At 41.0% G+C, this 13,983-nt stretch overlaps 1 protein-coding gene across 1 annotated transcript in view; it reads left to right on the plus strand.

Moving 5' to 3' along the window:
• LOC117501351 (ephrin type-A receptor 7) overlaps positions 1-4,388 on the plus strand; it is a 473,258-nt gene extending 468,870 nt beyond the window's left edge. Inside the window, exons 17-18 of the mRNA XM_034160204.1 lie at positions 325-489; positions 2,115-4,388. Of these exons, the coding sequence (XP_034016095.1) occupies positions 325-489; positions 2,115-2,229 (280 nt within the window). The 3' untranslated portion in view covers positions 2,230-4,388. The remainder of the gene's footprint in view (positions 1-324; positions 490-2,114) is intronic.
• The last annotated feature ends 9,595 nt before the right edge of the window (positions 4,389-13,983 follow it).

The following is a 13,983-nucleotide window of genomic DNA, read 5'->3' on the forward strand; positions in this document are numbered from 1 at the left end:
GGAGTTGAACTGCCAATGTATAGGCTGTGATTTGATTCCAGGTGTGTGCTTCAGGCTACCTTGACATTTCTGAGTGTCCACCCAGCGGTAAATGGTATACTGGGCTTGGCTGGGGGTAGTAATGTACATCCTGTCGATGGGGGTGATAGGCTCTCATCCTCTTCAAGCTGTAGTATCTAGCGATAATCCAGGGATAAGCACCGGCCTGATGGTCCTCGGGGCCTCAAGTCCATATATATATGGGGGCAGTATTTAGTAATATGTTGGCTTTATTTTCTTTCACTTTCTATCTCTGACCATTTTGCCATCTCTCTGGCCATGCAGGACCCTGAGTTCATCCATTACTCTGGCAGAGAGACCTCTTCCCTCCTTCCCTTCCTTTAACTCTGTAGGAGAGTGGCTGGACGCAGTGGACATGGGCCGATACAAGGACAACTTTACAGCTGCAGGATACTGCTACCTAGAGTCTGTGGCACGTATGACTGTACAGTGAGTGGCTTTGTAAATCTCTGTCACTGTCCCCATTCTTTATCTGTTCTCACACCGGAGCCATGTGGGTAACTGAGACAGTGGATGCCGATAATGATGCAAATCTAAAACGACGATGAGACGATGGCCACTCATCAACGATATTGACTGGTGCATAGTTCCCTCAGTGGAGCATCAATCAATGCTTCACATTTGTCTTCTTGTATCTTAAGGTGCACTGACACGTGCATGACTTTGATTCACGCATTTGCAGGACCTGTGTCGTGCAGGAGAGTAAACTCGTCTTTAACGGGTGCAGACTGAACATAAGAGAGGAGCCGGCACGTGCAATTGCACAAAGAATTTTGAAATGTTCAAAAAATCCTTCATGCATAAATGTTGTGCTATGTTCCACGGTCTGCTCGCCAACACAACGTGCAGCTCAAGTGAAGTAAAGGAGTGAACAGAGCAAGTGGTTGCATCAGCGTACCGCATCGGAGCGCAGCTCATCTGAACGATTAGAACGAGATGTTAAATCTGTTATAAACTTACTTTAACAGCTGCAGACAAGAAGGAAAGAAAATGCAACTGTTTTACCAAGCCATGACAATGTAAACATGACAAATAATTACCTTTTTATACGTCTCCAAATACTTTCTCCAGCTCATTCAGCGTTTGCGAGTGCCGCTGCTGGAGCAGTCCTCTGTGATTCAGGAAGAGATTAGAACCATTTTCAACAGACAACTTGCAGAGAAAATGATTAATCCGCTGCAAAATAATTATTTTATATATGCAGCATCCAGCGGAGAGCACGTGGCAGGCGGTGGAACAAAGCACGGCATCCAGCTGGGAACACAGCGGGTGGGATCATCACGACAACGTGCATGCAAGTGTGTGAATCAAAGTCATGCTTGTGTCAGTGGACTTTTAGAGGCTCACCTCAGATTTTGGCTCAGAAACTTGAAATTTGAGTAGAATTTGCATTAGTCTGTGGTTTGACCAAACAAATCTCAATGAGATAAGACATTTGCTTAACTAATCTGCCCAAATATATTGCATCACATTCAACATTACTGACCTTTGAGATAGCCATCTATACTACTCAAGCGGCAGAAATGACCTGTCCAGAATGGCAATGGCTATCATACTGGCTATCTCAATTTATAAAATTCTGCTGGAGTATACATTGTTTCAAAAAAACTGATCACTGGAATTTGCGGTCAGTTGTAAAACAACAGTAAATAGTACAATTACTTTACATTCAAGTAAGTGATTTATTATGCAGGTAACGACTACACCAGTTTGCACGCTGGCAAGCTAGCTAACCTGTAGCAGTCACTATATGGCTCAGCAAGCCAGATAGCTTGGACAGTTGCCAAGCTAGCTTGTTTGAAAATGAGCCAAGTTATTCAGTTTACTTAACATTGTGAGATAGCTTTTGTTTGCAGCGGGATTCTCAGTGCTCTTCCCTGTTGGTTGGCGTCAGTAATAATGGTCGGCCATGACTTCCCCTACTACCACACCTCTGAAACATCACGTCAATCAAGTCTTCCAGTCCCCCCATTTTGGAGCAATTGCACAGTTAAAATTTAGCACTGTTGTAATTTTCCCAGCTAACTGTCAGTAAATTGGTTCTGTGCCCACAGAGATGTACTGAGCCTTGGCATCACTTCCCTGGAGCACCAGAAGCTGATACTGGCTGCCATCCAGACTCTCAGAGCCCAAGTCATCCAAATGCACGGCCGCGGTGTGCAGGTCTAACAGGCAAGCAACAAACACAATGTGGTACTGCTGCAAGTTTACACGTGTGCAGAGGGATGGGCGAGGTGGATGGGAGGACAGAGCACTCTTCCAGACTGAAGCAGATCTTTCAGCAAACTGCCCTCTTCTAGTTACTCCTCCTTTCAACACTCCAAGCCTTCCTTGATTCCTTCTCTTCATGAGTCCCCTTGGAGACGAATCTTGATTCGGGGGGATAGCAGAGGAGTGATGTCATGTGACTTTTTTGACCTCTGTCTGCACTTTAGCCTTCAGTAACTGTGGCAGGAGACAAGTTAAACACAGTCTCTGCCAGGACCAGCTCTGCAGAGATGTACTGTGCCACAAACACAGCGAGTACTGAATAGTGCTTAAAGACTACACATTTTAGGTGGAATTTCCCTTTACCACAACTTACCAACCTAAGAAAATGTCATTAAAATGTCAGAGCCTGTAAGGGTTTTACCGGCCTGGGATCAGTGTGACAATGTGTTTTGCATGGAGACCGTCTCTCCTCTGAACAGGAACTGATTTATTATGAGGATGTAGTCATTTCATTGTGTGTCAGTGCTGATTTCATATCAAAGGATGGAACATCCTCTCCTGAAGGTTATACGCAGCTGGAATGTAACTCGTTCAGAGCAGCAGCTCTCTGCAGGCAACCGTTAGGAGCTGTGACTGAGCTCTTCCACGTCAAGGGTCCAGTAAGTCTGCATTACTGAAGAGGTGAAAACAGTAAATGTACAGGGCTAGTATTATGTATGGTCCTATATACTGTCCATTTGTAGGCTCAGTGCGTGATGATGATAACAGGTCGTCACCCGAGTGGCGGTTGAGGCCCGTTTGCTCTCGCAGGCTGAATGCACCTACACTCGTTTGCTGATGATCGTGTGGTGTCTTCAGGAATATTAGCTTGTATTTTGTTTTGATAGTGAAAGGATGCAGTTGTAAAGGGTTGACTTTTTTTGTATGTCATCCATTTCAGAACTCTCAATCTAACATTTATTTTCTTTTCTTCTTTGCTTTGAAAACATTGCATTTTCCCTCCAGCCGGTCAGTATTATGCCTCAGTAATCCTATTCTCTGAGACTCTGTTACTTCCTTGTTTAACACTATACAAAACCAACACTGGAAGACACCTGGGTAAGATATTTATCCATATTTATTTATATTTACAAACTGTAACACCTTTCCAGAAAGGCAAGGAAGGTTTAAGAAGTGTATTTAACTTATATTTAGAGTGGAAAAAAAAGTCAAGTTAAGGCTTTATTGTGTCTTGAAATATTTGATTTCTTGCAGCCAAAATTTGTAGAAGAGCATCTTCTACAAAGAGGATCTTGAAAGTCAGCACACAGGATCCAGATGTCTTGGTGAAGTTATTTTAGGTTTATTATCATGGGGGTTTTCTGTGTGGATAATGAAGAATGTCAGATTTTTTTTTTCCTTGTTGCTGTTGTTTTTTTCCCCTTTTTATTGACCTGTAATTTGCTTTGCCATACTCCATTACGTAGTTGCACTTTTGTCAATTTTCCACCACAATTTTCTCTGTACAGAATCAATCTTTGCCCTTTCTGCCCCATTTTAATATGGGAAGCTTGAATTGTTATATATATGATTATTAGGGCATTATTTCATACATTTCCACAATAGGTGCACTTTTTTTTCTTTTTTTTTTTTACTGGAATATTGTAACTGGTATGTATTAAATACAAAATGAGTTTTTCTTTGTGTGAATGCGCTCCTCTTTTGTATTCATGTCCTTTAAAGTACCACGAGTAACACCTACAAAACGGATCATTTTTACCACCGTGAATACAAATATACACGTGCATTCAAACAGATAAACTTCATCACAATGAATTCAGTTTATTTTCCCCTTGCTTTCTGTTACTGTGATAATTATGTTTAATACTGTAAATATGTATTTGAAAATGCTAAATCTATTTTTATAATTTGTTTGAAGAACAATGTGTTGAATATATTATCTGCTCACTGTGTAAGGATTCTGTTTGTTTTGATTTATGGCCATAATCAAGAAACCTCTGGTGTTTGGAATATAAAACTAAGATGTTTTGTTAGTTTTTGATGATTTATACCTGTTAGACGAAAATCTGATGGCTGTTACAATATTGAAATGTGTTATTAAAAAATCTCAGAGTCCACTTTCTGTTATTCTTGCATTACTTTTGGTCATGAACATGATTTGTGTTGAGTGCCTTATTCTCGGTCGCTGATCCTCCAGTTACCTCTGGATCGCTAAATGCTGGTGAGATCTTAAAGGCATGGGGGGGGGGGGGGGGGGTCAGGATTATAGTTGAACTCCTCCAGATAGGTGGAGATGTTGCTGTCCTGGCATTGCAGATGTGTGTTTAAATCTGAATGACAGGTTTCACCCCTACAGAATGGAAGAAAGGACTTGTCCACTCTGGATGGCAACTGACTCGACTGCAGCAGCTACAGGGGTATTGCATTGTTATCTGTTCCTGGAAAGGGGCTTGCAAGGTTTTTTTCTTAACTGGATTCAGTTCTAGTCACTCAGCGAAAGGAACAGTCTGGCTTTAAATCCAAGAAGTCAACCACTGACCTCATTCCTGCTCTGAGTACTTATTGAACACAAGATTGAATATCAGCGGTTGACCGGGCTGCTTGCGGGAACGACTTGAGAATTTGTGAAAGCCCCCAGAAGTTGCTAAATGAAGCATGCAGGATCAATAAAATCAATAATTCTCATTTAAAGTGAATATTAACAAGTGGTGCAACACGGTTCAAACTTCAGCCAAAGACAAAAAAATCCAAATCTGTTTGTAATTGGGCCACCAGTCGTGGGACACGTACTCAGAGCTTCAACAAGGTAGGTCCTGATTAGTACCTGGCTGCAAGACCTCTTGGGAAGGACAGGATCTGTATGCATCTTTCTCCAGGTTGCATCATGAAGGGTATCGGGTGTAAAACCTGTGCCAAATCCTCGTGCAGATCTCTACTAAGAACTAGGGCAAGCCAAAGAGGGGGGTAAAAGGTAGGTGGGAGGGGATTTTATGTTACAGCCTTATTCCAAAATGGAGTATTGTCAATGTCAAATTTATTTGTATAGCACATTTAATACAGAAAAACTACCCAAAGTGCTGCACACACCCAAAAATAATAATAGTAATAATGAAAAACACAACAGGAACAAAATGGCTAAAATGATAATCATAACCAAATCAGGAATCGGCTTGAGTTGAAAGCCAGAGCAAACGAATGAGTTTTTAACCAAGATTTGAAGATGTTTAAAGATGTAAATTCAAAAGAAGTGAATTCATTTTTCCCATCAAAATTCTACTCACAACACCCCATAATGACATTTTTTTGCATATTTATGAAAAAGAAAAATAAGACATTCCATATACGTAAGTATTCACACCCTTTGCACCTTCCTTTTTTAATGCACCCAGGGGTGCTGAAAAGGGGAGAATAAGAAGGTTTCTAGGGACACATGATTGACAGGAGCCCAGAGAGGCTGCTAATACAATTTCATAATAACAAAATAATATGGAGGTGGCCCAGCAAGATTTCTTTTCATGGGGCCCAAAATCCTTCATGGCTTCTCTCAGCTTGCTTCTGTGCTGGAAGCCATGTAGTAAACAGGAGCTTCCAGCAGGGGGCAAGATGTTCAAAGACAGAAGTGCTGGCTCATTATTTGGGTCTGTTGTCGCTTTTGATGCTACCAGAAGCGATCGTGGTGTTAAAACTCAAAATTAGCTTGTTAGTGCAAGTGTACCAGAAACGATACTGGAATTTATCGGTTATCTGTAACTTCCAATACATTTTTGTGTGGTTTATCATTTTATCTTTATCAAAGATAACTTTTCAGTTATTTGATTATCTGTTATCAAAGTTAATTTTTTGGTAATCTGTGCCCACCACTGCTTGTGGAGAAATTTGAACAGATCCATGGCCTCCCCCAGTGTCTTGGTGCTGTGGATGGCACACATGAGGAAATAAAGCAACCATCGGCCAGTTCCACCTATTACCTGAACCGAAAGGGGAATTTTTTCATTAAATATTCAGGCCTCTTGTGACGATAAATACAGTTTCATGGATGTGGTAGTAAAATGGCCAGGAAGCATACACAACGCCCGTGTTTTCGCAAACTCAGCTATAAATGACTTTCTCAGAACTGGAAAAATCCCTCCTTGTCCTTTGTTTGTTTTGTTTCTGCTTTTTAGATTTTTGCAAATTTCTTAAAAAAAAAACAACATAAAAATAAAAAATCACGTACATAAGTATTTAGTCTTTGCCATGAAGCTCAAAATTGAGCTCCGGTTCACCTGGGGTAAATTCAGTTGATTGGACATGATTTGGAAAGACACACACCTGTCTACATACAGTATAAGGTCCCACAGTTGACAATGCATGTGAGAGCACAAACTAAGCATGAAGTCAAAGGAATTGTCTGTAGACCTCTGGGGAAGGCTACAGGAACATTTCTGCTGCTTTGATGTCCCAATGAGCACAGTGGCCTCCATCATCTGTAAATAGAAGAAGTTCAGATCCACCAGGACTCTTCCTAGAGCTGGCTGCCCATCTAAACTGAATGATTAGGGGAGAAGGGCCTTAGGGCCCCTTCACACATAGTACAAATGTGGTCGAATTGCACATAGAGTGCACATGAAGCAGGAATCATATGCAATACGTGTAAAATCGTAGTTGTCACCAACACCTCGTACACCTGTTGCTACAACTGTTTGCGCACACTAGTGGCTGAAAGACAGAGTGTGTGCTGTGAGAGCCCATCGAACCCTCTCAAGGCAGGTGTCGGCTAAATTCCAGCTGACACACATGAACATCTAACACTGATTGGTTGGCACTTAGATAAATGCAATTAGCACGACAACAGTCAGCAGATGATCACTTTTGAGGTGGATGTGAAATTTGTCTAAGTGCCCCACAAGTGTGGTTTTGTAAACAGACAGTGACACGTTGGTGTGACGTGCCTGTGTCTGCTTGCTGTCCTCACATGCACATACATAAAAACGTATATCGCTGTTGCAATTTGGTGCAGCGAGCGAGCGCATGCCGCGCACATTGATAGGCTACCCCAGGTGAAATGGACCGCCCAATCAGAACACGCAGCGGGTGATCTGAATGTCACATCACCCACATGAGTTCTATTCCACATGATGCGGTGTCTGTCCTGTGGCCTGCCGTCCACAAAACACATGTCAGGCAGGACGTGCATGGGGCCAGCTGGACATGCCACCAGCAGATGTGGACATGAGAAGAGCGCCCTGCTTCTCATTCAGGTCATTTCATGACTGTACATCTTTGACGATGGGTCATCTGCAGAGGAACAGACGGATCATACTTGTTTTGCCTGCTGGATAAGAGGGATTCAATAAAATGTGGTGGTTTTAAATGGTGTGTGCTTGTATTTTCTTAAACGCATCCATGTCCTTCTTGATATCAGTCATTCTCCCACACCTCTTACAGGACAGGGATGGTAGCTCAGTGGTAATATTTCTGGCTGGCAATCAGAGCTTTTGTAAATTGCAGGTTCGAATCCCGTGGGTATCCTGTATTTTTTTTTTTTCCCACAGGACTGTGTTCCCGCCTGCACGAAACTATTGCAATGGCATCTTTCACGCCTGCCCTTCAGCTCGATATTTTCGTGGTTAGCTCATATGAGCGGTTCCGCCATGATTCGTCCTGATTTGTACTTATTCGTACTATGCGTGAAGGGGCCCTTAATTAGGGAGGTAACCAAAAACCCAATGGTCACACTTCCAAACAATGCAAACATACTTTGTCAGAGCTCCAGCATTCCTCTGTGGAGACAGGAGAACCTTCCAGAAGGACAACCATCTCTGCAGCAATCCACCAATCAGGCCTGTATGGTAGAGTGGCCAGACAGAAGCCACTCCTTAGTCAAAGGCACATGACAGCCCACCTGGAGTTTGCCAAAAGGCACCTGAAGAATTCTCAGACCATGAGAAACAAAGTTATCTGGTCTGATAAGACAAAGATTGAACCCTTTGGCGTGAATGCCAGGTGTCATGTTTGGAGGAAACCAGGCACCATTCCTACAGTGAAGCATGGTGGCGGCAGCATCATGCTGTGGGGATGTTTGCTGATGGCAACTTTGGAGAAAGATTACTCACTAAACACACAACCTATACTCAGCTGAGATATCACAAACAAAGCGGGACGCACAAGCAGCGCACTCTCAGCTTGGATCCCATTATGTCACAAAGAGTTGTCTGAATAAATCCTTGACAAGAACGTTCACAAAACAGCAGCACACACAGCAATAATTTGCTCAACTACCAGCTTGAATTTACCGGACACCACAAAGAAACTGCTGACGGGGGAAAAGAGCAACAGACACCAAGGACTTTGAGAAAGAACAACCTCAGCGCTCCGACTATATGAATGCAGTTATCCATAGGTAACATCATTTACATGATAAAGTTAAGACTTTTTCTCTGCAGTCACAACTGCCAGCAAGCAAATTTTTGGACTTTTTGTATCATCCTGATTTTGATGTCAAATTATTCCAAATGCACATCCCCAAATCAGAAAAAGTGACAACGATATGGAAAACACAAAAACAAAACATTTACTTGTGCATCTTTTGCCTGTTGCATCACCGTCTACATAGCTTCATGGAAAAGTCTTGGAGAGGAAGATTTTCTGAAAAAGAACATGACATTTCAGCTGCTTGCCAGAAGGCACAGGGGGAAACCTGAGCCTACAGCTAATCTGTTTTCCCGTTTTATAATCCTTCTCTCTACAACTCCACTCCAACAAGAGTCTGTGAACCATTCCCAGGTTCTCCTCTTACATCCACAGAAGTTCTTAATTCTTTCAGTGCTGTCTGGGTGTCTGGTGGCTTCCTTCACTGGTCTCCTTCCATCATAGTCAATCATTTTTTGAGAAAGACCTAATGCCACTGGGTTTTTTAAAGAGTTAAATCATAAAAAGAATCTTCTTTGGCACCACTATAATTTTTTTCCTTGGCGCTTAGATAAGGGCTTCATAATATGATATTGCCAATATGATCTAAGTACATGAGGTCTAGAAACAATTTAGAATTTCAACCCCCGAGGGGGAGAAATTCAATGGATGAGATGCTATGACCAACATTTGGTAAATTTGGAAGTGATTTACAAGAAATGTTATAGATATTGACACAAGATGTGTCACAGATAATCTCAAAACCTCAAGTATAGTCTGCATGACAAATTTGTCCTCTTCATTAAAATGAGATGTAATTTAGCAGTATGTTTCAAAAATAAACCTACATTGTGATGCTTGGATTTCGGTAGAAACTAAATTTTCTCATTTTTGTGAAATCTGAAAAGTCCTGTAGCTTTAAATGTGATTTGGTGTTGTAATAATATCATATTTTCCAGAGAAACATGTTTCCCTGTGCATTGAAATTCTTACTTTGCTGCCCACACTGGATGCCCAAATATATATATAAATAACGAAGTATAAAATATCTGAGTGGGGGGAAAAAAATGAAATAACATAAAATAAGCATGCTGGTAAGAACAATAGAATATAACAAGCAACGTAATAAAAATGTAATAATGTAATAAAATGAAATATACACTGTAAGAAGGGAAATATAAAATATGCTTGTGTAATGGCCTACATGATATGTACATGATAGTGCATCAGTGTGCAACATTCACCGTTTTGTGCACCATTCAGCAGTAAATGGTTTCATGCAATTTAGTGCAATTGAGTCAATGGATTCAAGTTAACAGGTATTGTAGTGCAATAGAATAAAGTGTCCGTAATATAGTAAAGTGTCCAATAGAAGATAAAGTGACCAGTGATGGGGGGCTCTGTCCTTTGGGGGGGGAGGACCTCCCAAACGAGTAAACAGAAGGATGATTTATACGGAAGATCCGGAAAATATCTCATGAGAGTTAATGCCTGTGGAAGATTATGTGAGCTAATGAGTCAGCTAAGATGAATATTGGATGTCTAACGTACTGGCAAACCCATGACTGACAATTCTCCTGCAATTATTTGACTGGAGGAAGCACCAAAAGCCCCACATTGTAGGTACAGTTACACCCATCTTTATCACAATACTTTCTGAGGAAATGTCCATTGTGAATGGCCCCTATGGTAAATAGTCTCTCTAGGAAATCCAGTATGCTACCTAACGTACAAACTTGCAGTGGCAGAGACTCATTAAATCTGCTATGTATTAGCACTGAAGCATTCTCTTGTTTGTTTCCCCTTTAAATATATTCCATAAGGGGACTTAGCCTAAGCAGAGGGTCACCCCTTTGAGTCTGGTCTGCTTGTGGTTTCTTCCTCAACATCATCAGAGGGAGTTTTTTCTTACCACTGTCACCTGTGTGCTTGCTCTAGGCGTTGGTAAGGTTAGACCTTACTTGTGTGAAGCACCTTGAGGCAACTTTGTTGTGATTTGGTGCTATATAAATGAAATAAATTGAATTGACTTTGCATTAAAAGTTAGATTTGTCTGTCTGCCTGAGGCAACAGTAGTTGCAATCAGAAGTTGGGCATGGAGGAGGATCGGGTCTTCTGGATGAACTGTGAAAAAATGTACAAATGTCTGTGAGACTACAACCCCTGTCAAAAATTATAGAATCACCAGCCTCGGAGGATGTTCATTCAGTTGTTTAATTTTGTAGAAAAAAAGCAGATCACAGACATGACACAAAACTAAAGTCATTTCAAATGGCAACTTTCTGCCTTTAAGAAACACTATAAGAAATCAAGAAAAAAGATTGTGGCAGTCAGTAACGGTTACTTTTTTTAGACCAAGCAGGGGAAAAAAATATGGAATCACTCAATTCTGAGGAAAAAATTATGGAATCACCCTGTAAATTTTCATCCCCAAAACTAACACCTGCATCATATCAGATCTGCTTGTTAGTCTGCATCTAAAAAGGAGTGATCACACCTTGGAGAGCTGTTGCACCAAGTGGACTGACATGAATCATGGCTCCAACACAAGAGATGTCAATTGAAACAAAGGAGAGGATTATCAAACTCTTAAAAGAGTAAATCATCATGCAATGTTGCAAAAGATGTTGGTTGTTCACAGTCAGCTGTGTCTAAACTCTGGACCAAATACAAACAACATGGGAAGGTTGTTAAAGGCAAACATACTGGTAGACCAAGGAAGACATCAAAGCGTCAAGACAGAAAACTTAAAGCAATATGTCTCAAAAATCAAAAAATGCACAACAAAACAAATGAGGAACGAATGGGAGGAAACTGGAGTCAACGTCTGTGACTGAACTGTAAGAAACCGCCTAAAGAAAATGGGATTTACATACAGAAAAGGTAAACAAAAGCCATTATTAACACCTAAACAGAAAAAAAACAAGGTTACAATGGGCTAAGGAAAAGCAATCGTGGACTGTGGATGACTGGATGAAAGTCATATTCAGTGATGAATCTCGAATCTGCATTGGGCAAGGTGATGATGCTGGAACTTTTGTTTGGTGCCGTTCCAATGAGATTTATAAAGATGACTGCCTGAAGAGAACATGTAAATTTCCACAGTCATTGATGATATGGGGCTGCATGTCAGGTAAAGGCACTGGGGAGATGGCTGTCATTACATCATCAATAAATGCACAAGTTTACGTTGATATTTTGGACAATTGAAAGGATGTTTGGGGATGATGAAATCATTTTTCAAGATGATAATGCATCTTGCCATAGAGCAAAAACTGCAAAAACATTCCTTGCAAAAAGACACATAGGGTCAATGTCAACGAGCAGATCTGATTTGATGCAGGTGTTAGTTTGGGGATGAAAATTTACAGGGTGATTCCATAATTTTTTCCTCAGAATTGAGTGATTCCATATTTTTTTTCCTCTGCTTGGTCTAAAAAAGTAACCGTTACTGACTGCCACAATCTTTTTTTCTTGATTTCTTATAGTGTTTCTTAAAGCCAGAAAGTTGCCATTTGAAATGACTTTAGTTTTGTGTCATGTCTGTGATCTGCTTTTTTTCTACAAAATTAAACAACTGAATGAACATCCTCCGAGGCCGGTGATTCCATAATTTTTGCCAGGGGTTGTACTTCAAACCTCTTGTACTCTGTGTTACCGTCCCATTTTATACCTCTGCTAACCTACTTGCAGGGATCATTGTTATCTCATGCACTCCGCCTGAACCTTACCATTTCAACTTATTAAGCCTCACTCTCCGGGGACGAGGTTGTATTTCTTACTGCTTCTTATGCAACGCCCACCCTCAGAACTGCACTGGAGGAATGGGCAATTATTTTATATGCAGATTAAGTGCGTGGGATTGCTGTGGGCCACTGTGTAGGTGTGTATTTGTAAAGATGTGTTTTTATTCTTACTCACCAGGGTCAGTGCCTGCACAGCAGACGTGCATAAAATGTGCATGTCGATGCTCTTTGGGCACATATTTGGGAAAAAAAAATCATCTCATACAAAGGCAGAAACAGTCGGTACTTTCAATATTTCTGTCTTATTGGAGTTGAGAATTGGAGTTTGAGACTTAATGAGTTTCATCTCGGAGCCGTTGCAGGATGCCAAACCTCCCACGCAATCAGACATCACCTTCTTCTGGATCTCTGCACACTTGCAAGAAGCAGCGTCTGAACTCTCAGAGTGATTAACACTGAATTTGAATAATTCCTTATTGAAGGTTTATCACGGATTAACAGCACGCGGTGACACGGTGAGAAAGACGCGCACAAAATATACAAAACAACAGGTTTTTTCTGTGCTGCAAGAATCCAGTGTTGGTATAAAACTGAAACACCCGCAGTGGAACTGGTTTACTCGAAATAATAACTTGACTGAATCACCTTAAGTTGTTCAAGGCAGAAATCTGAGTATTTGAATATAAAATGAACAACACGAAATATGAATTTCTAATGGCACAGGCGCTGGACTCACACTTGCTGTGGGTCATGGGTCTTCTTGGCAGCTGAATAAATGCTAAATAGTCCAAAGCACCTCCAGTTGCGGTCAGATTTATTGGCAGTCATGAATTTTAAGTACAGAATTTTAAAAATAAATGCTAATTCGCCAATTGCTAAAACTTTCAGGGCCGTCTTCCCCTGTAGTGGATCATGCCCCGCTGGAAAATTTGAGTCTTCCCAAACATCGGGGCCCATCTTCCATCCTCAGACTGTATATACAGGTGGCAAGAAAAAGTCCATGTGTGCATGTTGGAATGACATCAAATTTAAGATGAAAAAAAATTCAGGCTTGTATATAAAAATGTCTCAACTGATGCCCTTTAAACTCACAGTGAAAACTGATTTCTACAATAAGACATCAGTGAAATAAAAATGTAAAAGCCAAAATGATGGGTTTCAGAAGTATTTGCAGCTTTAGTGTAAACCAGTAAATCATTACTTTTATGTCGTTTCTTCAAACAAGTCAGAGGATGAACACATGAACATTTCAAAGTCACTGAATATCGTTTACATTAATCATTAAGAAGTACAAACAGTATGCTACTGTACGGTAAATCTGTCTGGAGGACGCAGTCAAAAATTGAGCGTCTGTGCTAGTGAGGGAAGCCATCAAAACATCCAGACATTGAATATGCTATAGGCTCCAGTACTTGTGATTGGTAAAAATTGTGCAAAGTGCAATTTAGGATTTCTGTATACTTGTATAGCTTCATGATGTCCAAATCAAGACCAAGACTTTGGGATTTTTTTGTATTCGAGGCCAAGTCACGAGTGAGCCCTTGGAGGGGGCAAAACCGAAAGTGGACCAAGACTT

This window comes from Thalassophryne amazonica, chromosome 20 (genome assembly GCF_902500255.1).
Source record: "Thalassophryne amazonica chromosome 20, fThaAma1.1, whole genome shotgun sequence".
In the NCBI taxonomy this organism is placed as follows: Eukaryota; Metazoa; Chordata; class Actinopteri; order Batrachoidiformes; family Batrachoididae; genus Thalassophryne; species Thalassophryne amazonica.